At 39.2% G+C, this 24,449-nt stretch overlaps 1 protein-coding gene across 2 annotated transcripts in view; it reads left to right on the forward strand.

The window, feature by feature from the left end:
- FGF12 (fibroblast growth factor 12) overlaps positions 1 to 24,449 on the forward strand; it is a 596,835-nt gene that overhangs the window by 159,324 nt on the left and 413,062 nt on the right. The window contains exon 1 of one of the 2 annotated variants that reach the window (XM_008266665.4): positions 23,960 to 24,220. The exons of the other annotated variant lie outside the window; for it this stretch is intronic. Within the exon in view, the coding sequence (XP_008264887.1) occupies positions 24,130 to 24,220 (91 nt within the window). The 5' untranslated portion in view covers positions 23,960 to 24,129. Of the gene's footprint in view, positions 1 to 23,959; positions 24,221 to 24,449 lie in introns of those variants that run through there. 2 annotated transcript variants of the gene reach the window in all.

Consider the following 24,449-nt stretch of genomic DNA (forward strand, 5'->3'; position numbering starts at 1 on the left):
AATATATTGTTTGAGTACTCGTTATAGCATTAAATCTCAATGCACAGCACATTAAGGACAGAGATCCTACATGAGGAGTAAGTGCACAGTGACTCCTGTTGTTGACTTTACAAATTGACACTCCTGTCTATGGCATCAGTAATCTCCCTATGAGAGAGTCATGAGTTTCCAAGGCTATGGAAGCCCTCTGAGTTCTCTGACTCTTATCTTGTTTAGACAAGGTCATAGTGAAAGTGGAGGTTCTCTCCTCCCTTCAGAGAAAGGTACCTCCTTCTTTGAAGACCTGTTCTTTCCACTGGGATCTCACTCACAGAGATCTTTTGCCAGAGTGTCTTGGCTTTCCATGCCTGAAATACTCTCATGGGCTTTTCAGCCAGATCCGAATGCCTTTAGGGCTGATTCTGAGGCCAGAGTGCTATTTAGGACATCTGCCATTCTATGAGTCTGCTGAGTATGCTCCACTTCCAATCCAGCTCTCTGCTGTGGCCTGGGAAGGCAGTAGTTGATGGCCCAAGTCCTTGGGCTCCTGTACCCACATGGGTGACTGGGAAAAAGCACCTGGATCCTGGCTTCGGATCAGTGCAGCTCCAGCCATTGTGGCCAAATTGAGGAGTGAACCAACGGAAGGAAGACCTTTGTCTCTGTCTCTCCCTTGGTCTGTAACCCTACCTCTCAAACAAATAAATAAAAATCTTTAAAAAAAAAAAAAAGAAGCAAAAAGCAAGAAGACCTTAGTTTAGTGGGAATATAAACAATAATTGAATCAAAAAGTGACCATTTCATCAATATACAGTAAATGTTATACTAATCTCAAATTATTAAAGCTATATTAGTATAACATTCTTAACTACTGGTTTGACAGGGAATGTCACTTTAACTGTTGCTTTAATTACATATCACAAATTTGATCAATTATATTTTCATTTCCATTTAATTCATAAAAATTTTAAAATTTCTCTTGGTAATTTCTCTTTGATTATTGTGTTATTTGATAGTGATTTAATCTTCAAGCATTTTGGAATTTCCCTGCTGTCTTTGTTATTGATTTTTATTTTAATTACATTATTAATGAGGGTAGACAGCGTATTCTATTCTTTTACATTCGTTAAGGTATGCTTTATTGTCTGCAATGTGATCTGTCTGGGAGAATGCTCCATAGGAGGCTGAAAGGAATGCGGCATTAGTATTGTTGGATAAAGCGGATATAAATGTCACTTATATTCAGTTGACTGGTGGTACTGTTTAAATGCAACCTTACTGATTTTCTGTCTGCTGGACCTCCCATTTCTGACAGAAGAGTGTTAAAATCTCCGATTATAACATGGAATTTAAAGATCGTTGTCTCTTCTTAAAGTATTAACCCCTGTAGTATTATGTAATTTCCCTCTTCATCCCTTATAACTTTATTTACTATGATATCTGCTCTATCTGAAATTAATATAGCTACTCTTTCTGTTAAAAAAATTCTTGTTGCCACATACTTACTAATTTTTTTTTTCCTATTTGTTCTATCAAGCTATGAATGTGAGTAATTACAGCATACACTTCTGGTAATTGAATTACCTGTTGCTTTATTTAAGTTTGTCAGTTTTTTCTTTATGTATTTGAATATCTGTTACAGGCATATATACATTACTAATTGTTTTTTTGATTAATTAAACTGCTTACCAGCATAAAATCACCCTCTTTATTTCTAGTAATATTCTTTTTTTTATTTACAAAATTAAAACATTTATTTATTTATTTATTTGAAAAACAGAATGACAGGGAAATGAAGAAACAGAGAGAGAAAAAGAGATCTTCCATTCACTCTCATTCCTCAAATGCCTGTAACAGCCAGGGATGGACCATGTAAAAACCAGGAGCTAAGAACTATATCCAAGTCTACCGTGAGGATGACAGGAATCCAGATACTTGGATTATCATCTGTTGCCTTCAAGGCGCATTAGCAAGCAGCTGGCTATGAAGTGTAGAGTAGCCAGGACTTGAACCCATTCTCTGATATGGAATGTACGTGTTCTAAGTGGAGGCCTAACCAGCTGTACAATGCATGTCTCGTACTCCTTGTTTATTTTAAATCTATGTTATCTGTTACTAATACGGTTACTCCAACATTCTTATATTTACTCCTTACATAGTATACATTTTTCATTCATTTGCTTTTAACTCATATTTATATTTAAAGTGTATTTCTTGTAGACCTTGTAAAGTTGATTCCTATATAAAAGAAACATTAAATCTATACCCCATTTCTGTGTAAGAAAGAGTATTATAAAATTTAAACAGTTGTTGGGAGAACTCCACATGCTTTGACAGGTATTCAACGGCATTTAAAAACATTGAGAGTGTTTAAATTTGTTAGAAAAATTCTCAAATGGGTTAAGTAACTTAAATGAGTAGACTTTCCAGATATCAAAGCTTGCTCCTTTTAGTATAAAGCCTCTTCTGAGAAATAATAACCTAAGAAAAAATATTTCTTATAAACTTTTAAAAATTTATTTCCCAAGCCATGTATTTTTTCTCCATTTTGTATACTAATTTATGAACTCTCTACTTCGTATAGGGTTAATCTCATGAGTATAAAAATTAACAGAAAGTTGATCTCTGTAAAAAAAATAGGAATGGGAAAGGAAGAGGGAAGAAGAAGAAAGGTGGGAGTATGGGTGGGAGGGCAGTAGAGGGGGGAGAGTCATCATGTTCCAAAATCTGTATATATTAAATGCATGAACTTTTATTCCTTAAACAAAATTTAAAAAAGATTCTGAACATATTTTGCAACTTTTGTTGATTTTTCAGAATCATTATTTTTAATAGTGATGATTGTATTGCACTCTAAAAATATATAGCACCTCTCAGAAATTTGTTTGAAGATTTATTTATTTATTTGAAAGTCAGAGTTACACAGAGAGAAGAGAGGCAGAGAGAGAGGGAGAGAGGGAGAGAGGGAGACGGGGGAGAGTGGGAGAGAGGGGGAGAGAGAGAGAGCCTCCATCCGCTGCTTCACTCCCCAATCGGCTGCGAAAACTGGAGTTGTGCCGATCTGAAACCAGGAGCCAGGAGTTTCTTCCTGGTTTCCCATGTGGGTGCAGAGGCCCAAGGACGTGGGCCATCTTCTAGTGCTTTCTCAGACCATAGCAGAGAGCTGGATCAGAAGTGCAGCAACCAGGACTTGAACTGGCACCCACATGAGATGCCAGCACTGCAGGCAGCGGCTTTACCTGCTACACCACAGCATCGGCCCCTCATAAATTTGTTAAGGTGTGTGACACTATTTGTACTCAAATGATGTCTAAGTTTCATGACTTTGGGAGTATATGATATTTGTTGGGTTGGTTGTTTACTTTTTTACTTTAAAATGATTTTTTTTTTTACTTTTTTAAAAAACTATCTCTTTTAAATTGACTTCTAGATCAGCAGTCAGGGAGGAGTAAATATTTTAGGCCTTGTGGCCCAAATAGTCTCTGTCACAATTACTCAGCTCTACTGTTGTGACATGAAATAGTCATAGACCATATAGCACCTCTCAGAAAGAGCTATTCTTCCATTCATTTAAAATGTTTAATATAAAAATAATTTACCCTTATCTATATTTATTATTATTTAGTCACATATAAATTCATTCATCAACTCTTAATTGTCTGCTAAGATTATGCAACAAATATAAAAAAGTAAAAACATTTTAAATTCACTAGACAGTTTAAAACTTGTACCTGTAAATGGTATGATTTAATAATTTTTATAAAATAATACAATATGTGAGAGCATTTTATTAGCTTGTATTTCCTGAGCCTTAAATCAACCTAAAACTTTGTTCTCTGAAGTCTTTTCATACTCTTGAATTGAAATGGAAAGCTAGAACTATACTGCTTATACTTTCTTCAAATTTTCTATATAAAGTATTTGATCAGAAAAGATAAATCCTGAAACCATTTTAATGAAACTATTTTAAAGAAGTAAAACTTGTCATCTTGTAAACATCCACATTTGTAAAGAGGACAGAGATATGGCACTGAAGGCTTTAGATTTGCTTTATTGACATTTGCATTTTCAGTAATCTTTTTTTTTGGCTCCCTTCATTCATTCATTCAATCACTCATTGGAAGGAAATATACCGTCAGGAGTCACAAAGTCAGATTATTCATGGTGTTGTTCCTCAAGGAGTTTCTAGTCTAGAGGGAGAGCTACCACTGCAGACGCCAGGATGGAAGAGCTGGATTCTTATTTCAAGCCTTATAGAAGGTTGACATTTGAACTGGTCCATGATAGTTTCATAAACTGGAAGCAACACAGAGAATGTTCTCTGCTAAGGAATGAAAATGAACAAAGGCTCGAGAGTTCAGTAGTCTATGTCCAAGTGAATCAAATGCAGGCTCACTATCTGTTATCTCTAATTCCTAAATCTAAGAAGCTCTGAAAATCGTTGCTTTTTTGACCCTTATGCCTACAACAAATGTGTTTGGTGGCACAACTGGATCTGAACTGACAGGAGACAGCTTATAATCTGTATTTTTCCAACCTGTGAGGATATTTTTAGATTTTACTGGAGAAATAGCCATGTGTTTGATTACAAGTGTAGCTCCATTGTGTGGTGCAGGATTTTGGCTTCTATTTTGTGCATTGATTGTATTACTTTTTAGAAACACCAACTTGTTCCCCAAAAACTTGAATTAGAAAACACATGTGGCCCCGGCTATTTCATCTAAGAAACTGTGAACCTGGAACAATTATGAGTTAAGAGATATTGTAGAAACCATGGCCCACAACCTAGATGAAGATTGCGCTTGTTCTTGACTGCTAATTTATAGAAGTTGGAAATTTGACTCCAGGTTGCAAAGACCATTACAGGCTTTTGAAGAAGATAGTGAAACATTCAACAATATTTTTATCAAAATTGGCTTGTATTCCACACTTTTAAATTTATTTTCTTAAACAATCATTAAAAGTATATTTTCTTTTGAGTAAGATGATGACAGATGAAATGCCTTTTGAAAATGCACGTTCATATCTCTTATTTGTTTCCTTTTGTGAAGACAGGTGTATGGAACAGGGCTAGAGAGAGTAATTTCAGGCTGTTTTCAGCTTGCTAAGTGCCCTACCATATAAATATGGTTAGAATTTGATGTCCCCAAATAACATTGCTCTGAAAATGTAAGAATTATTTCCTGAATGAGAAAAGAAACAAGCAGAAAAAAAATCTGTAATTTATTTCATTTTTATGTTCCCCTGCTAAACATACCTAATGGCAAATTTGAGATAATCTAATTGTGATTACTTTAAGAAGAATAAGAATTTAAAGATGTATATGTGTCATTCACAGTAAGTTTTGAAATGCTGCCATTAGAAACTGGCAGTAAAAGTTTGGCAATTAGAAAAGTGACTCAGAATGACCTCTTCTCAGTTTGTCTCTCTACAGCTATCTGTATAGTTGACTAGTTTGTCAGGCTAATAAGTTAAGCTAATAATCATTGATATTGGAATACCAGAAATAGGGTACATTTTATTTTCACATTTTGAAAGGTCATTTGAGGAGCTAGAAGCAGAGATAGACATATATAATAAAACTGTGAATTAGTGTATTTTTCAAAGAGTATTTGGTAGCTGCCTTAGTGGCAGTACTAAATTCACTTTCTTTTTTTTTTTTTAATTTTTTTTTTTGACAGGCAGAGTGGACAGTGAGAGAGACAGAGAGAAAGGTCTTCCTTTGCTGTTGGTTCACCCTCCAATGGCTGCCGCTGCCAGCGAGCTGTGGCCGGCGCACCACGCTGATCCGAAGCCAGGAGCCAGGTGCTTCTCCTGGTCTCCCATGGGGTACAGGGCCCAAGCACTTGGGCCTTCCTCCACTGCACTCCCGGGCCATAGCAGAGAGATGGCCCGGAAGAGGGGCAACTGGGACAGAATCCGGCACCCTAACCGGGATTAGAATCCGGTGTGCTGGTGCAGCTAGGCGGAGGATTAGCCTGTTGAGCCGTAGCGCCGGCCTAAATTCACTTTCTAGAACGTTGCAAACCCTACAAATCTGTGCAAAAATCAGAAAGTTCCATTCAATTCATAGTTGATAGTTTTCTTTAAATTTCTGTATTTGACTTCAAAAATACTTAAAATAACAACAATATGCTAACAAACATTTTGTAGCTTTCACTAGAGCCCATGGCTGAAGCATTTATAGTAGGCAATGGAAAAAGTGTTTTTTGATACTTGAAGTTTAGCAGAGATATTCTGAATATCTGACATTCTGAAAAACTTTTGTGAAAATAAAAGAGCTGGTTATCTTTTAAACTAATATTTATAATGGTAAGATATCCATCATTAATTTTAGAAAATTTATAATATGGAAAGGAAGTGATAAGAATCATGGATAATAATTAATATGTTGTTTTTAATGGTCTATAGGTACTAAACCCCATGTTCTATATGTACTATCGCAATTAAACCTAGTTCTGTGATTTATTATTGTTCACATGTTATATATGTAGAAACTGATAGCTAGAGAGGTGAAGGAACTTCCAGAAAGTCATCATGTCAAGAAATGCTAGAACAGAAGTCAACCCCAGGATGTCCAGTTCCAGAATGCATGCTCTGAACAGCTGGACTCTACTGCTTGCCCTTAATTGCCAACAGCTACCAAATAGTCACTGAGAAATAAACAGTGTTTACATTTGTGCATATGCATTCAATAAGTCTCTAAAATGTCTGTGTAGAATATAATAAAACATAGCAAAGGCTATTTTTTCACCCTCAATGCTGGCTTTTGATGGTAGCATATAATAAAACATCTTGGTACATGCTACTCCAGCTTGTAAGCCTAATGCTGAGTGTCTAGGTAAGACCTTGGATGAAATACCAAAAACACACTCCAAGCAAGTGGCCATCAGGCTAACACCTCCTACAAGCAAAAGCCATGTGTATTCCTCTATTGGAGCTATCGTTGATGGCAGTAGATATTTAGAAGCAATGGAAGGGTGGTTGATTTTCCAGATTTTATCGTCATATCCATTAGCTTCCAAATGGAAGAATCTTAAATATTATTAATGAGTAAAGTTTTAGGATCCATCCTTAAGAAAGCTATTTCCATTTGCATTAAAAGAATTGTCAATTTTAAAAACAAGAATGATCAGTTTATGAATCCTGCCAGGTTCTGACTAAGAAACAAACAACAAAACAGAAGAATTCCAAAGTGACCAAACAGAGTGTTCACCTCCTCCACCAGAGAATCCTGCACCAGAGAAGAATCAAAGCAACAAATAAATAGTTGTTTCTCAAGGTGAGTGCCCCAGGAAGAACAGTTGGAGGGGTTTAATGGGAGCATAAAGACCTGGGATGGCAACAAAGAGAAAGGAGAAAGTGATTCAGCAACTGAGACCTCAACCCAAAAGCTGAGAAGAGAAAAATAGAAATTTCTTTGGCTTCCTGAATCCAACTAGACCTAGCAGAGCAGCACTGACTCCAGTACTCTAGCCTATGTAGTATTCCACACTATAAGAGATGGAGTATATGACAGCCTATAGATCCTGCCACCCGGGCCCTAGAATTAGGGTCTGCATCCTCTGAAGTCTTCGCCCCTCAGAATTGGGCTCATCCCCTCCAACTCTTTCCTCTTCCCATGCCACTCAGGGTGTCCCTCACTGCTACTTGGACACATGTACACTAGGAATTCCAGTCAGGGTTCCTATAATCCAAGCCTGGGCTGCCTACCACTGGTTGCTCTTGAGACAGCAGTGTGTGCTCTTGAGACTGGTGAAGTGCACATGCCTGGCCTTCTCATGGTGTCAGGCTGGAACTACTGCTTTGGGCACTAGCATTTGCAGTGGTGTGTATGGTGGAGTGTCTGTATGTCCTGCTTACATCAATGTTAGTGCTGGTCCCACACTTTCTGTTCCCCATGGTGGACAGTGGTTGACAGGCTGTTTGCCAAAAGTTCGAGCAAACCCACTGACCTCAGGATTGCCCTTGGCCCCTGCCCCTGTTACCCTCGACGACAGTGAAAGAAGGTAAAGGAGACTACACTGCAAATTCCAAGTGGAACTGAAGAAAATTCAGCACACAAAAGCAACATCAGGGGGCCGGTGCCATGGCTCACTTGGTTAAGCCTCCACCTGCAGCGCCGGCATCCCATATGGGCGCCAGGTTCTAGTCCCAGTTGCTCCTCTTTCAGTTCAGCTCTCTGTTGTGGCCCGGGAGGGCAGTGGATGATGGCCCAAGTGCTTGGGCACTGCACCACATGGGATACCAGGAGGAAGCACCTGGCTCCTGGATTCGGATTGGCACAGTGCCAGCCATGGCGGCCATTTGGGGAGTGAACCAATGGAAGGAATACCTTTCTCTCTCTCTCTCTCTCTCTTACTGTCTATAACTCTACCTGTCAAATAAATAATAAAAAAGGCAACATCAGGAGACACATCTTCAGAAAAATGCCTGTAGTCCATGAAATGTATCCACTGGGGGACCTGGATTGACTTTCTAGTTCCTGGCTCTGTCCTCTGGTTTAGGCACTGCACCATTGTAGACACTAGGGAAGTGAACCAGAGCATAGGAGCTCTCATTGTTTTTCTAGCTCTCTCTTTCTCTGCTTCCCAAATAAATTTTCAAAATAGACAATGCTATTTTTATCATAAATATACTTGAATATAAGTGAACTAAACTTCAAAATTAAAAGAAACAAATTGGCTGAATGGATAAATAAACATGACCGAAAGATACGTTGTCTATAAGAAACTCATTTCACCCTTAAAGGCACATAGGGACTGAAAGTAAAAGTTGGAAAAAGTTATGTCATGTAAATGGAAAGTACATCAAGCAAGAGTGGCTCTACTAATTTAAGAAAAATATACCTTAAATACAACAGCTGTAAAAAAGTGATTAAGATGGTCACTACACAGTGATTAAAGAATCATTTCAACAAGAAGATAGGGTCATTATAAATGTATTTGCATGTGATGATGGATTGCTCAATTTATAAAACAAGCATTATTAGATTTGAAGGGGACATAAGCTCCAATACAATAATAGTGGGCAACTTCAACACTCCACTTTTGTCAATGGACAGACCATCCCTACCAAAAAATAATGACAAACATCAGACTTAAATTGTCATATAGAACAAATGGACACAACAGACATTAAAAGAAATCTCCATTTGATAGCTAGATAATTCACATTATTTTCATTAGCACATGAAACATTCTCAAGGGTAAACCATGTATTAGGCCACAAACCAAGTCTTAACAAATTTGTAAAAACCAAAATTTTATTGTGTATTTTTTATTTTTACAGTAGATTAATATTAGAAAGCAACAATAAAAATATTAGAAATCAAAAAAATAAACTAAAAATTATACAAATACATGAACATTGAGCAACATATTCCTGAATAAAGAAACTTTGATATATATATATATATATATATATGTCTGTATACATATATACTCATGCACATATATATGATGCAATACTATTCTGCTTTGAAAAAGAATGAAATACTGGCTGGCGCCGTGGCTTGCTAGGCTAATCCTCCGCCTTGCGGCACTGGCACACCGGGTTCTAGTCCCGGTCGGGGCGCCGGATTCTGTCCTGGTTGCCTCTCTTCCAGGCCAGCTCTCTGCTGTGGCCCGGGAGTGCAGTGGAGGATGGCCCAAGTGCTTGGACCCTGCACCCCATGGGAGACCAGGATAAGTACCTGACTCCTGCCATCAGATCAGCGCAGTGCACCGGCCGCAGTGCGCCAGCCGCGGCGGCCATTGTGGGGTGAACCAACGGCAAAGGAAGACCTTTCTCTCTGTCTCTCTCTCTCTCATTGTCCACTCTGCCTGTCAAAGAAAAAAAATAAAAGAAAAAAAAGAAAAGAAAAAGAATGAAATCCTGACATTTGCAGTAAAATGGATAGAACTGGAGATGATTGTGTTAACATAAACTAGCTAGACATATAAAGACAAATACAGCATGCTCTCTTTTTTTAAATATATTAGCTTTCCATTATAGCAGAGCACAGAAAGAGAACATACAGCATTTATATATATTTATTATTCAAATTATTATGAGAAGTTGTGAAAGGTGGGAGGAAGGGAAAGGGATAGGGTGGGATAATGACTACCAAAACACAGTAGGGTGAGTGTGACAGGTTGTGGGGTTTTACAACAGAGTGGAGTGACTATAGCTCATGATAATATTTACGTAAAGAACAAGAACACAGGCACTGGTAGGCTCCAAACACAAAGAAAATATAAGGGAATAGAAAGAATAATTGTCTAGTCTGACAGTTTATACTGTGCATATGTTTTGAAGCATTGCACTGTATCCCCTTAAAATGCATGAATATTTCATGTTAATCCAAAATTAAAAAACAAAAAAGTTCTAGTCCTTGTTAAGTAAATCTTAGGAAAAAGGTGACAAGAAATTCCTCTTAGCGCTGAACTCTGTAATATGCATTTCCTTTTCTTTCTGGCCACAATGATCCTGAAAGACAAATTGTTAACCTCTTTTGCAAAACTCAAAGAGGTTGGGAAATTTGTCAATGAACACATAGCTCATAACTGGTAATGCTGGATTTGAATTCCATAAGGGGGTATAGCTCTGAAGTCTCAAACATGCAAACTAAGATTTTGATGACCAAATTGTTAGGATCTTTAGGACCTCAAGTGGACTTAACACCTATTTGTATCTAAATAGAAAAGACAACTGGAATGGAAAGAGAAAAGGGAAAAAAAATCACTATTTGAATCAGTTTATACTTATAAACAATCTTGATGAGTGAGGTTCAGTGATTATTCTTATGGAGTTTTTAAAAATTGAAATATACTTCAGCTACCATGAACTTCATCCTTGTAAAGTGTACAGCTGAGTGCTGTTTAGCATGTTCACAAACCTGTGCATCCATCACCACTAGCTGACTCCTGAACATCTTCCTCATCCATCCCCAAAAGAAATCCCATATCTGTTAGTACTCACTTTTAGAGTTTTGATGAAGCAGGATTTTTCAGAACCTTTCTTCTATAAATCCAGTTTTCTTGGATTTCACCTAAAAGAATGATTCTTATTTATTTATATAGACATAGTAGAGGGTATTAAATAATCTCAAATAATGGATGATATTACTATTATTGGGTAGGCTTCACGAAGCAAAAGGATTCAAAAGGATGATTAATGGAAGCATTTGCCAAAAGTTATAAATGTTAGTAAAGTCATATTACCCCTACTATTATACCACTACTTACTGAGCATCTACTGGAAGATATTTTATTGAGATATTCTATCTCAATTAGTTCTGACAACAATTCTGTTAAGTAATTTTTAATACTCCATTGCACAAACAAGAAAAAATGAAGTTGTAGAGGCATTACAGTTGAGGAGTAAATTCAGGTCCAGTTTAATTTGAAAGCACAATTTTTAACCAATGATATCTACCAAGAGATAGGAAATGCACTAAAAGAGAACACAGGTCTCAACATTAAAATAACATTTGAGACCCAGTTGAATATTTACACAAGCTTATGATGCTGAATTTTGCTTTCTAGTGCTGGATCCTGGAAGCGTTATCCTAGGTGACTTACACATCCCCATGAATGGATGCTTGTAGTGCTTCCTTGCCTAAGACTCCAGAAACCAGATCTTTCTGATTCTCCTTTTCATTATCTGGTAATTTACCTATAAAACTAGAATTAAAATAATTGTAAAGTCTAAAAGTATGACATTTCAGACTGACACTATGGAAATTTCTTCTCCAAGGTTTTTTCTGTTGGTCTTCCAGGATCACAAAGCAGATCAGTAAATCAAAACGTTCCACAGTGGATTTTCTTTTGGCTTAATGGATTTTTTTTGCTTATTTAAAGACATTCTTTATTTTTGTCATACTTGAAATTTGATGTTGTGCCATGGATTTTTTCAGGAAAGACAGAATGCACAGCACATGCTACTTCTGAATATAAGTGAAAAGTAAGATAATAATAAATGTGATTAAGGCCTTATCTTAATCAGTTGAACTATAAGCTTAATTTAATCTTACAGGAAACAGAATCATAACTATTCTGCATCTCTGGATGAAGTTTCTAATTACATTCTGTGAGCATTTTTTTCTGACAATTTTCTATGTTTTGACTACCATCTGTGTGTGGAGTAAGGTGGTAGTGGTGGTATATCATATTGACTAAATTTCAGACTTGCCATGAAAGGGAACAGAACAGTGTCTATGTGTGTGTGTGCATGCTTGAGGAAAGGAAATATATATAAAACATGTCCAACTAATAGTGCTATAGGCTAAGATGTGATAAATGCCTTAGTTTCTCCTGAATCCAGCTAAATCAATACCCTACCTTCTCTTTAAACACTATAGAATCACATTCTTCATTTTTTTTACTGATGTAATTATAATTGTATATTAGATTTTATAATGATTTGACTAAAACTTCAACTACTACTTTGGATCTTTGGTTACTTTGTAAATTGAAAGGCTATTAATAAACTGGAAATTATTGTCTGAATGTCCTATGCTAAGAAAAATGTACAGGTAAGCCCCAAAGAAGGACACATAACTAGATAGGGAAGGCTTCTTGGTGGTGCCAACACTGGATCCAGTTTTCACAAATGGGTATGTAGTCTCTGGAAGAAGAAAGAGGGCAAGATATTCCAAGAAAATGGAGTAAGATGTATAGATGGAAAAATGGAAAAAGACATATAGACTTGAACATGAAACAGTGTGACTCAAGGAGTTGAATGGAGTTAAGTTCATGAATAGGCTTGGAAGAAGATAAGGAAATCATCATGGGTCTTATACACTGACCTTAAGTTGTTAGCTTTATGTTAAATGCCATGAAAAAATTCTAAAGAGAAAAATTATTCAAGGATTTGAGTTTTGATGTGATTCTTCTGGCAGTGTAGAGGTTGAATGGAAGCTAATCAGATTATTTTTCATAAAGGTGTTGTGAAAATTGGATAAGAGATGATGAGGGCCTGAAAGAAGGCAATAGTGAGGGGATGGGTGTTAGGAATCTTGTGGAAATAGTATCTGTAGTCCTATTTAGCTGATTTGAGAAAGGTAGCAAGAAGGGTCTAGGACGGTTCACAGCATTTTGAATTTGGAAACCACAGATACACTCGGTAAAATACAGAGATCAACCGATGTTTGGATTTTTGGGGAAAGAGATGTGTACAGTTGTAGATATGGTTTTTTTTTAATTTCTCTGGAATGTTTAGGTGGAGCTTTCCAGGGAAACCTGGAAATATGCAATTAAATCTATGGAAGTATCTGATTGACAGACATAGATTTAGAAATCATTAATAGGCCAGGGATTTTAAAATGTAAAAGGATGCCTAAGAAAGGTAAAGAAAATCAAAAGTATAAAGGCTTCAACCTTCCAAAAGCAATAATGCTTGGAGAGAAAAAAACTATGATGGTAATAGGGAATAAAAGAAAAACAAACAAAAGAAAATGGTGTATTTAAATATAAGAAGGAAGAATTTCATGAAACAGAATAACCAATAATTTTAACTTATAAAATTACTATTTTTATTTCATTACAACAGCGTATGTCCATTGAATTTGAAATAGTTTGATTATGGTGATTTCATAAAAAGGACTTCAGTGGGATTGTGTGGTCAAAAGGCAAAAATCAATACATTTAGGAAAGAAAGAAAAGTATTAATGTGAGGACTGTATATGCGGATTCTTCTTTAGAAGGTGTTTCTGTGATTATTGGAGTGAAGAGAGAGGGAGAAAGAGAATGCACAGTCGAGTCAGGATCTTGCAAATTACCCATAATATCTTTGCTTGACAGATGAAAGTCACATTCATGGTCTTAATCTGCGTTCTGCTCAGGCAGAAAAAATGTATACAGGTATGTACACTTGTGAACATATTTATATGTATGACAAACACATTGAAAGAGGCTGAAATATCCATTCCTCCAATTGCCACATTCCTCATAAGCCCTAGGTATGTATGATCTAGTCAGCATCTCCTCTTAGCCCATTCACTCCTGCCCCTCCTTCAACTGTGGAGCCATGACCACCTGCATCAGGACAGAGCTCACCATCATGAGAGCAGTCCCAGCCATGACCTACTCCGAAGTCTGATACAACTAAAGCCTCATAATTTACTATAAAGGCAATAATTATTTTTACTGTTGTTAAGTTTTTAAATAAACGTCTGTCTTATGCTTCTAGAAAGCAGAAGATTTTCAGAGAAAATTCAATTTCCAGGAAAAGGAAAAATGTCCTGAAATTATGTCCATACATATTATGAAATGCGTTTGATTCTGATGCTATCAAAGCCAAATATAAGACCATAGTGTCTTTTCAAGAATATTGCATGGAATGTGCATTCCCTGAATGAATGAGTCACATCTCTGCCACTGGGAGTCGTATGACGTTAGGGGAACTCATTGTTCCTTTTCTTGTAATCTTTGTTGTTTAAGGATGGGTCTAGATAAGACATGTATATCCTGGTTTGATTTAACATTTTACTCACTGAAACCCTGAATGAAATCACTCCATAAATAAATGTGTTTTATCCACCTGTATTTTAGAAAAACTACTTCTTGACAAATGTCATGATATTGGGATATGTTTTCCCTTATTTTACATCTGTGCTATACAAAGAGAAGGGATCACTCATCTGTGCTCTCACAACAATTTTCACAGTTCTTTATTGTCAATACTGTTTGTATAGCAGTTTGTTCTTCCCTATCTGTGCTAGACAGTGAACTCACTGAGAGAAGGCATGTTGGAATTTTCTTATCTTTTATTCATATACCACCTACATTTAGAGCATAAGACTCATCAATACCAGAACTCTTTTTGGTACCAGCATTCTATTGTTAGCACTGAGAAGGTATGATTATCACCTAAGTGTTCTGACTCTTAGGGCATCAAGACTTAAAGAAATAGTATTTATAGTTCTTAGGTGTCTCCTTCACTTTCTGGATTTTTGTATTTTAATCAGGCTTAATAAAAGATACTTTTTAAACCAAGACAAAATTGATATGTTTGTTTTTGTTCTGATTTATGATTTACTTTAAGTAGTAATATATACATATGGTACAAAGTTTTAAAAGTGTAAAATGGAACGCAGTCAAAAAGTCTCCCTTTCTATGCTGTGTTCAGCTCCCTAATCTTTCTTCCTAATTATGCATAAGATGCCAATTTCTTGTGTACCCTTCCAAAGTGGTCCATGAGTTAATCAACATAAATGCATGCATGTTATTTTTCTATAGCATGCAAATTTTAGCATAATATATATATATTCTTGTTAAATATAGTAACATATTCCATAGATCTATTTAGATTAATTCATAAAGTTGCTTCAATTGTTTAAAATTGCTGCACATTCCTTTGTAGGCTTGTGCCAAAATTTAATTAGGTCCCTGTTGATGAATTAGTATCACTGGTATCAAATAGTATTATCAACGATGTTGTATTGACTACGATTATGCAATTATTATAGCTGTAAACTTGTGCAACTAAATTTAGAAAAACGGACTTGCCAAAGGGAGAGATAGCTCTTTAAATTTTGAAAGACAGACATAAATTGCCATCCATAAAGCTATCAATGTTTTCTGTTATCAAGAAAGTATGAGAGTTCTTATTTCCTTCACACCATTTCTAGTAAATTTAGTTTGTATCAAAATTTTTATCATTGAGGTATGAATATTGAAAATAAGTATCTTGGGATATAATTTCTATTTCCCTTATTATGAGTGAATGATGATTTTTCATGTGTTTAAAAGTATATTTGCTATATAGCTCTCACCTTTATTCTAAACTTCTTGTGGACTATTCTTTTATAATTTAATGTGGAGTTGAAAATATTTTCCCCAAATGGAAAATCCACAAAACAGTCTCCATTTAATTTCATTTCATTTATGTATTAATACTCAATACATAAATTATTCATTGTATGTTCTAGGTACTAAGATATATAAAAAATGACAGATGTGGACATAAATACCAAAATCTGTAGGTACAGGAGCTCATAGCTCTTGGGAAAAGATACGTACATTCAGGCAGAATAAAATAGGAATTACAGTACGCTATGAGAGCTTGAAGGGAATTTTGCTTGATTTGGGGTACCATGAAAAACATTAAGGAGAGTCTTCCAGGGATGTTTTTTAAGCATATGTGGAACATTTAGGATCAGAGAGGTGTTCAGAGGATAGGAGAGAGGGGTGGAAGTACATGTTTGAAACTATGCCTCTATTTTGGTAATGGGTTTTGACTAATGAGCAAATGTTTTTTCTTTGAAATTCATAAGTATTAATTATCTTGGATTGATTGACTTGATATTTTTCACAATAAACAGTACATACTTGGCTATGATAAAGTAAAAACATCTTCCTTCCATTTGTCTTGACTCAGATAACTCATTTTTAAATGTTTCTGATAGATGACAAGCTCCATGTTTATTCAGAATAACTTGTTGTAGTGCTATTAGAAGAGAAATGTCATCCAAATGCAGCAGCAAGCCCTGGGCATATTATCTACTTGAGGGCTGAGGGGAGTGGGAAGACTGGAGGAAATGCATTGAATTCTTCATTGAACTGACACCAGCAGGTTTTTATCAGGAAAGAACTATAATAATTACATCATTCCTTGCCTGTTTTTTTTTTTTTTTTCAGTCTGGTAAGATAAGATGTATGTATAGTGCTCTGAGGTTTATTGCTCTTTAGCTAATAGTGATGGAATGTCAGATATGGTTGGAGGAAAACTGTCAATTCTGGGCACTGATTCTATCCAGAAGCAAAGTTTATTGGTGGAGGTGGTACTTATTAAATGTGGTTAGAAAGTAAGATGGTGACATTTATTAAGCTTTGACCATTGTATATTTAAATGCCAGTATCTCCTTCAAGGTAGCTCAGGTTTCTAAATTTATTCTCTATACAGCTTTTTCTAACAGCTTATTTTCCACTCTCAAAAGGTAGAATGAACTATTTCCTTTTCTGTTCCTTCACTGAGTGCTATAGTGCTACCAGTACTTCAAATCTGCGTTTTACTGTTTTACATATTTTCCCCCCTTTCCTAGCATTTTACAGCAAGGAAAATAGTTTTAGTTTTGAATATTTTGGTGGAAGGTGGATGAATGAATGGGTTAAAACATACCTTGAAACCCTACATACTTTTAACTCAAACATTTTAAAGTTAAATGAATGCAACTCAATATAGCTATAATATCCTTCCTAGTGGCAAATATATGTTACTTAAAAGTGAGTTTGGCCGGCGCCGCAGCTCACTAGGCTAATCTTCCACCTGCGGCACCAGTACTCCAGGTTCTAGTCCCGGTTGGGGCACCGGTTCTGTCCTGGTTGCTCCTCTTCCAGTCCAGCTCTCTGCTGTGGCCCAGGAGGGCAGTGGAGGATGGTCCAAGTGCTTGGGCCCTGTACCTGTGTGGGAGACCAGGAGGAGGCATCTGGCTCCTGGCTTCGGATTGGCGCAGTGTGCTGGTTGTAGCAGCCATTTGGTGGGAGGTGAACCAAGGGAAGGAAGACCTTTCTCTCTGTCTCTCTCTCTCTCACTGTCTAACTCTGCCTGTCAAAAAAAAAAAAAAAAAGTGAGATTGATGGGGCTGGCATTGTGGCACAGTGGGTTTAGCCAACATCAGCATCCCACATGAATATTGTTTCAAGTCCTGGTTGCTGCACTTCAGATCCAGCTCTGTGCGAATTCACCTGGGAAAGCAGCAGAAGACAGTTCAAATACTTGGGCCACTGCCACCCATGTGGGAGAACAGGATGAAGCTTCTGGCTCCTGGCTTTGGCCTGGCCCAGCCTCAGCTGTTGTGGCCGTTTGGGGGAGTGATGTAATGGACTGAAGATTTGTCTTTCTCTGTCTCTCCATCTCTATCTGAAACTCTGCCTTTCAAATGAATAAATAAATCTTAAAAAAAAAAAAGAAATAAAAGTGAGTTTGAAAAATAATGTTTGTTCTAACAAAAAAATGGGAAAGTGGCAATAGATAATTCTCTTCCCAAAGGTAGCTTTCCAATGATAAACTGTTCAAACTTACTAATAATTAGAGACATATAAATTAAGACATTACAAGGAAATGAACAAAAATGAGGCAGACAATAATCAATGTGTTGGTAAAGCTCTGGGGAAACTGATACTTTCATATGTTGCTAGTAGGAATCCTAATTCATATAAGCCTTCTGGAGGGAAATTCAGTCATATTTAACCAAACCACCTAAATGATTACTTTTTGACCCAGCTTTCCCATTTCTAGGAGTCTATCTTGAAGGCCTATCCCCAATATGAAAATACGACACACAATTTTTTTATTGCAACATTGTTTATAATAGCAGAATACTGGAAACAACCTAAAGGCCACTATCAGGGAGAAGTGTGTGCATTTGTGCAAAAGAAACAGAAAAATGAACAAATTAAAAAACCTGGTTACTTATAGACAATGCTTAGGAAAGAAATGGAAAGAAAGATGGAATGGGGACTGGCCAGATAATGAGGGAGGAATATTTATTGGCGTGTATTTTATTTTATTTTATTTTTGCAAAACACCATAGCAATGGTTTGCACTTCCAAATAATAAATAAATAAAGTTGTGTATTCTTAATGAAATAGTTAAAATGCAACAAGGATGGAATGCAGTAAAAAACTGGATTACAAATGAATAATTTGTTACACTGAAGATGATAGGCAAATAAAGAACTAACCAAAAACCCTTTGGAAAATACTATTTTGGTTGGACTCTGTAAAGCTAAAGACCCCAACAACTGCATATAACTCTAGTAAAAAAATTGTCTCTCAAGAATATTCATTATCAATGATATATATATATATAAATTGAGTAAACTGAATAGAATTAATCTTGGAACATCTGCACTGCTGCTTTGTGTTAAACTACAGGAGCAGCCAGGACTAGAACCGGTGCCCATATGGGATGCCGGCGCTTCAGGCCAGGGCTTTAACCCATTGCGCCAAAGTGCCAGCCCCTGTAGTTTAACACAAAGCAGCCGGTGCAGCAGCTCACTAGGCTAATCCTCCTCCTTGCGGCGCCGGCACACGGGGTTCTAGTCCCAGTCGGGGCACCGGATTCTGTCCCGGTTGCCCCTCTTCCAGTCCAGCTCTCTGCTGTGGCCAGGGAGTGCAGTGGAGGATGGCCCAAGTGCTTGGGCCCTGCACCCCATGGGAGACCAGGATAAGTACCTGGCTCCTGGCTTCGGATCAGCGCGGTGCACCCGCTGCAGCGTGGCGGCCACTGGAGGGTGAACCAACAGCAAAGGAAGACCTTTCTGTCTGTCTCTCTCTCTCTCTCTCTCACTGTCCACTCTGCCTGATTAAAAAAAAAAACAAAAACAAAAACAAAAAAAAAACACACACAAAGCAGCAGTGCAGATGTTCCAAGATTTATATATTGCATACTGGTGATATGGTTATTAATGTAGAAAAGAGACTGAAAAGTACACCTGAACTCCCTTGATTATTTGGCAACTTCTCTTTAAGTCAAAACTTATGTAAAAATAGAAAGTTTGAGGAAGAAGCAACTGAAGGACAACAATAACAACTGAAAAATGAACAAGAGGAAGAAGCTAAAAACACACTTTATTATCTTTTTGAAAACAAAAGTCATTTGGTTCGTATATCACTAATAAAGTAAGGTAGCAGCAGGTGGCTGTTTTGTCACATTATCTAAAAACATCAGTATTGCTGCCTGTACTGATCAGAGCTGAAGGTCTTTCTAAGATATGAGTTGCAGCCACGATTGCTACCTTGCAGAGTCAATGGGCTGTAAGCATAACATAGAACCCATATACCATGTTAGATATCATACTGGTTTCAATGTTTTAAGTGTTGGTTTGTAAAAGTAAAGTTACTTTCCATTCAAGAGACATTTTGCTATTAATGTGCTTATCAAAAATTTGGAAAATGGCAAAATCCTGAATATGTTATTACTGATTCAGTGTAGGCTTCCAAGCAGATAAATACACTGATTAATTGTACAGTTGATGCCAAGAGTTAACAGTTTCCTGTATTAAATAAGAACAGAAAATATTGTAGCTAAGCCACTGTTTAAAAATCTCAGAACTCCTTCAAATTACTGTTAATTCCTACAAATTGTGAGTAAATAACTCCCTTTAAAAAAGAAAACAAAATCGAGGTAGTAAAGAATTTAACAAAATCACTCATCATCAAGTACCAGACTTCCCATTCCTTCTGGAAGGTCCTAAATTATTTCATTTTGACAACTCACTCGTGAGTCATTTGCTAGAATTGGTCCAAGGTGTCTAAGTCATTAGAAAGCAGAATGACTAACTTTAAGAATTCAGTTAGAGTCATACAACCCATTATTTATTTATTTGAAAGGCAAAGGGATAGAAAGCAGGGAGAGAGGGAGAGGGAAAAAGAGAAGGGGAGACAGAGAGAGTGAGAGCGAGAACGAGAGAGAGAGAGAGAGAGAGAGAGAGAGCCAGTTTTCCATCTGCTGGGTCACACCCCGAAATGTCCCCATTGGTGAGAGCTGGGCCAGGCTGAAGTGGAGACCACAGGAGCCCGGAACACAACCCAGGTCTTAAGTACTTCAGCCAACACTGGCTACCTCACAGGGTATGAATTAACAGGAAGCTGGAATAAAAACTGGAGTTGTAACTTGAGCCCAAGCACTCAAATATTGTATGCAGACATCCCAGGTAGTATATTAACCCCGTGCCAAATGCCCACACTAACACAAATCAATATTTGGTCATTAAAATAATAATGCATTTTAAAATTTAAAATACAAAATATTATTGTGAGTAAAAATTTAATTTTGGCTTAGAGGATGATTATAGAAAGCAGAAAATTTTGATTTGCTCAAATTAAAACATTTCATTTTCCTTAGCTCCCTATGCTCCTGGCTACTACATTTTCTATTCGTTTTGTCTTGTTTTTGAATGTTTTCGTACTTGTAAAAATGAATTCTTTTAAAAAACTGCTCAAGATACTTTAGGAAGACTGAGTTATGTGCCTAAATGTGTAAGAGGATAACAATCACATGGAGTATTGCTTAGTACACTAAACTGCTGATAAAGGTAAGAAACTTCAAAAAAAGCCTAGATAATAAAATTATATTGATCATTTTTTACCTACTTTGATCACATGCCAATAAGATGAGGGGGGATCTTTAAAATGTTTACAAGAAACACATATTGTGAAAAATGCATGAATTTCAAGAATTTCTGGTGCCAATACAAACCTTTCCTTTAATTCAATTTCCCACAAATATTTTGACATATACAGTAAGACTATTTTGCATTAAAATGTTACATGCTTTTTTGGTGTAATCTGAACTTTTGAAAGTTTAGTAACAAAAATTTCTGAATGTAATCCCTCAGTTTGTTTTTCTCAAGCACTGGGATGACCCACTTTTCCTGAGATGAATGTACCCGTTCATTGGAAAAGCTGCAGCAGCCACTTAAGGAGTCAGCAGGCCCTCTGCAAATTAATTATGACTGAGTCGACTTTCCTGCCCTGCCTTCTAAGAGTTTACAGTCCTGTTGAGAAGTCAGAAGATTCACACTTCAGTGTTTCTGATAATCAAATAATACAGTTTCTGTGTTAGATCTTAGTGGTCTAACACTTAGAACTCAGGGAAATTGGTAATAGTATTAGGTTCTTTTAAATAACTTACAGGTGTTTCACCCCCACTGAGTCCCTGCAACAGCATTGCCAGGTGGGACGAAAGGCTCATTGCAACTATGGAAGTTGATGCTTCAGAAAGCAGGCATGTTTTTGGATCATGTATGGACCTGTTCATACATGAACTGAAGCTCCCTTGAGGGGACAAGGGTCTTATCCTATTTCTTTTCTAGTTTTCAAGCAACAGCACTTCTCTCAGAGTAAAGCAACAGCCCTAGGCCTTCAGTTCTGGAGAAGGAGAGCACTACTGGAAAACTCTGTCTTCTGCTGCAGCACCAGGGACTATTTTTAGATGTTTTCCTTTTGCTAATTGTCTATCCTTCCATTGGGAATTTCGATGCGTACATCCCCAGATGAGCCAAGTTTCTCACTAATTCCCAGAGGCTGAAAAGATGAAGGGTGCATGGCTCAGGTGGCCCTGGGTCTCAGAACTTCCCCAGTGATGACAATGTGGTGACTTCAGCAAAATCTTTACGGACTTTGGTGAGCCCACTGAACAGCCGGACTGAGCAGGGACTAGAAGAGGCCTCGGCATGTCTTTCTGAGCCGGGAGACCACCCCAGATGGCTTTTCCTGGAGCTGAGTTCTGAAATGGGCTTCTGAGGGTGCGGAACCAGGGGTGGCTGTGGGCACAAGAAGTCCTCCTCATGTCTTGGTTTTCTTCCATGCCCTTTAAAAGGAGACTTCTTCCAGACAGCTCCAACCTGCACTTCAACCTTGGGGTGACATGAGAGGAACTTAGAGGGTTTAGCCTAGAGAAAAGAGGGAAGGGGAGATGAGAACCCTTTTTACTCCCTTACCAGTTAGTGGGAGGAAATCTCGAGACAGTGATGTAAAGGTGAAAGCAGTGTTTGGTTCAGGGTCAGGGTAAACCTTCTAACAAGCTTTGTGCAGTGAGCCCCCCAGGAAGCTGCTGAGGTCTCTGTGTTACCTGGAGCATTCCATCAGAAATTTGGATACCTGTATGGATGCTATCATTCATCAGAAAGTGAAAGTGGCCCAAACCCTACATATAGGTCAGGGCTAAATAACTGCTAACATTATAGCACTTACTTTATAGTAAGTGTTCTCTTAATCCTTAAAAAAGGCTGGATGAGGTAGATGCTATCGTAACTAATTTTTTAACGTGAAGAAACGGAGACACAGAGAAGTTGAGTAACTTGTTCAAAGTCACCCAGAAGTAGGAATTTGAACTCGTCTCCAGCGTCTGTACTCTGAACACCCTGTATTGCTGCTGTGTCTCCTTAGATCACTTGTCCCATGAGATGCCTTCGGCTGATGCCCTATTCCGTGGCTCCACATCCTGTGTGTGCTTCCTCCACCTCCCTTCCCAAAGGGCACTGTTGGCCTTTGGAAATGGGTGGGTGGTGGTGCGGGGAGCCCACGGTGTTGATATTGGGGATGGGGTAAGAAATCGAGACCCGTAAGCCTAGGGAGAAGCTCCTTGGTCACTGGCGCCAGCTGGCAAAGGCCGAGCCTACTAAAGCCCACCGCTGCTGCCGCCTGATTTCTGGCCTTGCCTGCCTCGCCCTCTTCGAGGTCTGGCGTTCGCTTCCGGCCTCACCTATGCTAAGCTCTTCCAGGAGACTGGAAGGCACGAGGACAAGTGATCACGAAGCTGCCAATCCTCATTTCCACACCCTCCTCCACGCACAGAGGTACTGAGACACCTAGGGTGGTAAGTGACTAACCCAAGGTCATACAGCCCCAGCTGGGAAGGCCAGATGTCCGGACTCTCCCCCCTCACGTTCCTAGGCACACTTTCCCTCTCCTCGCCTGCAGCCCAGAGCTTTCCTTATTGCACATCCCGCCTCCCTACCCAGCCCCCGGTTCCCGGGAGTCGCTTCTGACGCTCATCAGCCTCCAGGGTCCAGCGCTTCCTGCTGGCGCTTCCCTTCCGCCGGATTCCCAAGCCGGAGTCGCCCCAGCTCCGAGCGCAGCCCTCAGGAGCGCTGCCTTCCGGGCTGGCCCGGCCGCCCGCCCTGACCACGCGGCGGCCCCCTCCATGCCCCGCAGCCCGGGACGGCGGGACGCTGAGGCAGCAGGGCGAGCCGGCTTCCCCGCTCGTCGCCGAGGGGCTGCCCCAAGCCCCGGGTCCAGAAGGGCAGGGCCGGCTCGGGACCCTGTTCTCGTCCCTCCTCCGGACGCCGGGACCCCCTAACCCCTGTGACGTCCTCCGCGTCGTCCGTCCCCTCACCCGCCCGCCGACGAGCCGCCTCCTTCGGAAAGTCCCAAAGTGTCACGTTCGAGCCCACAGAGGTGGGGCGCGGCCTCTGGCTCCCGGGAGGGCTGCCCCCAGCGGAGCGAAGTGCTTCCTCCTCTGCGCCCGCCATCCGGCCGCGGCGCCCGCCGCGCTGGCTGCTCGCGCCGGGGCCCTGGGCGACCCATGTGCGCCCTACCCTCCGCCTGGGACGCGCGCACCATGGACTCGCGACCCGGCTTCCGAAGGGAGGCCGCCTCTTAGTTGGACAATTAGCGCAGGTGGGCGGGGAGTCGAGGAACCCCACGGGCGCGCTTCTCCATGAAGATTCTTAGGCTTTCTCTGAAGAAAGGAGTGCATATGCTGCAGTGCCTCTGTGGAAGGAGCCTCAGGTCCAGCCACAGCCCGAGCGGTGAGCAGGCGTCCCTCCCCAGCCCCCACGCGCCCGAGGCCCCCGGCCTGCTCCTGGCCCTTCTCCCCGCCCCCTCGCCCTCTTACTCAGCGCGCCGGGTGGCGGAAGGGAGGCGGTTCCCCACTGGGCGAGGGGTGGCCCGCCGCCCGTTCTGCCTTGGGTGCTTGTTTCCTTTCTTCATTTTAAACCGCGGCCGTCACTTGAGCTCCGCGGAACGCGTTAGCAGTCG

This window comes from Oryctolagus cuniculus, chromosome 4, assembly GCF_964237555.1.
Source record: "Oryctolagus cuniculus chromosome 4, mOryCun1.1, whole genome shotgun sequence".
NCBI classification, from domain to species: Eukaryota; Metazoa; Chordata; class Mammalia; order Lagomorpha; family Leporidae; genus Oryctolagus; species Oryctolagus cuniculus.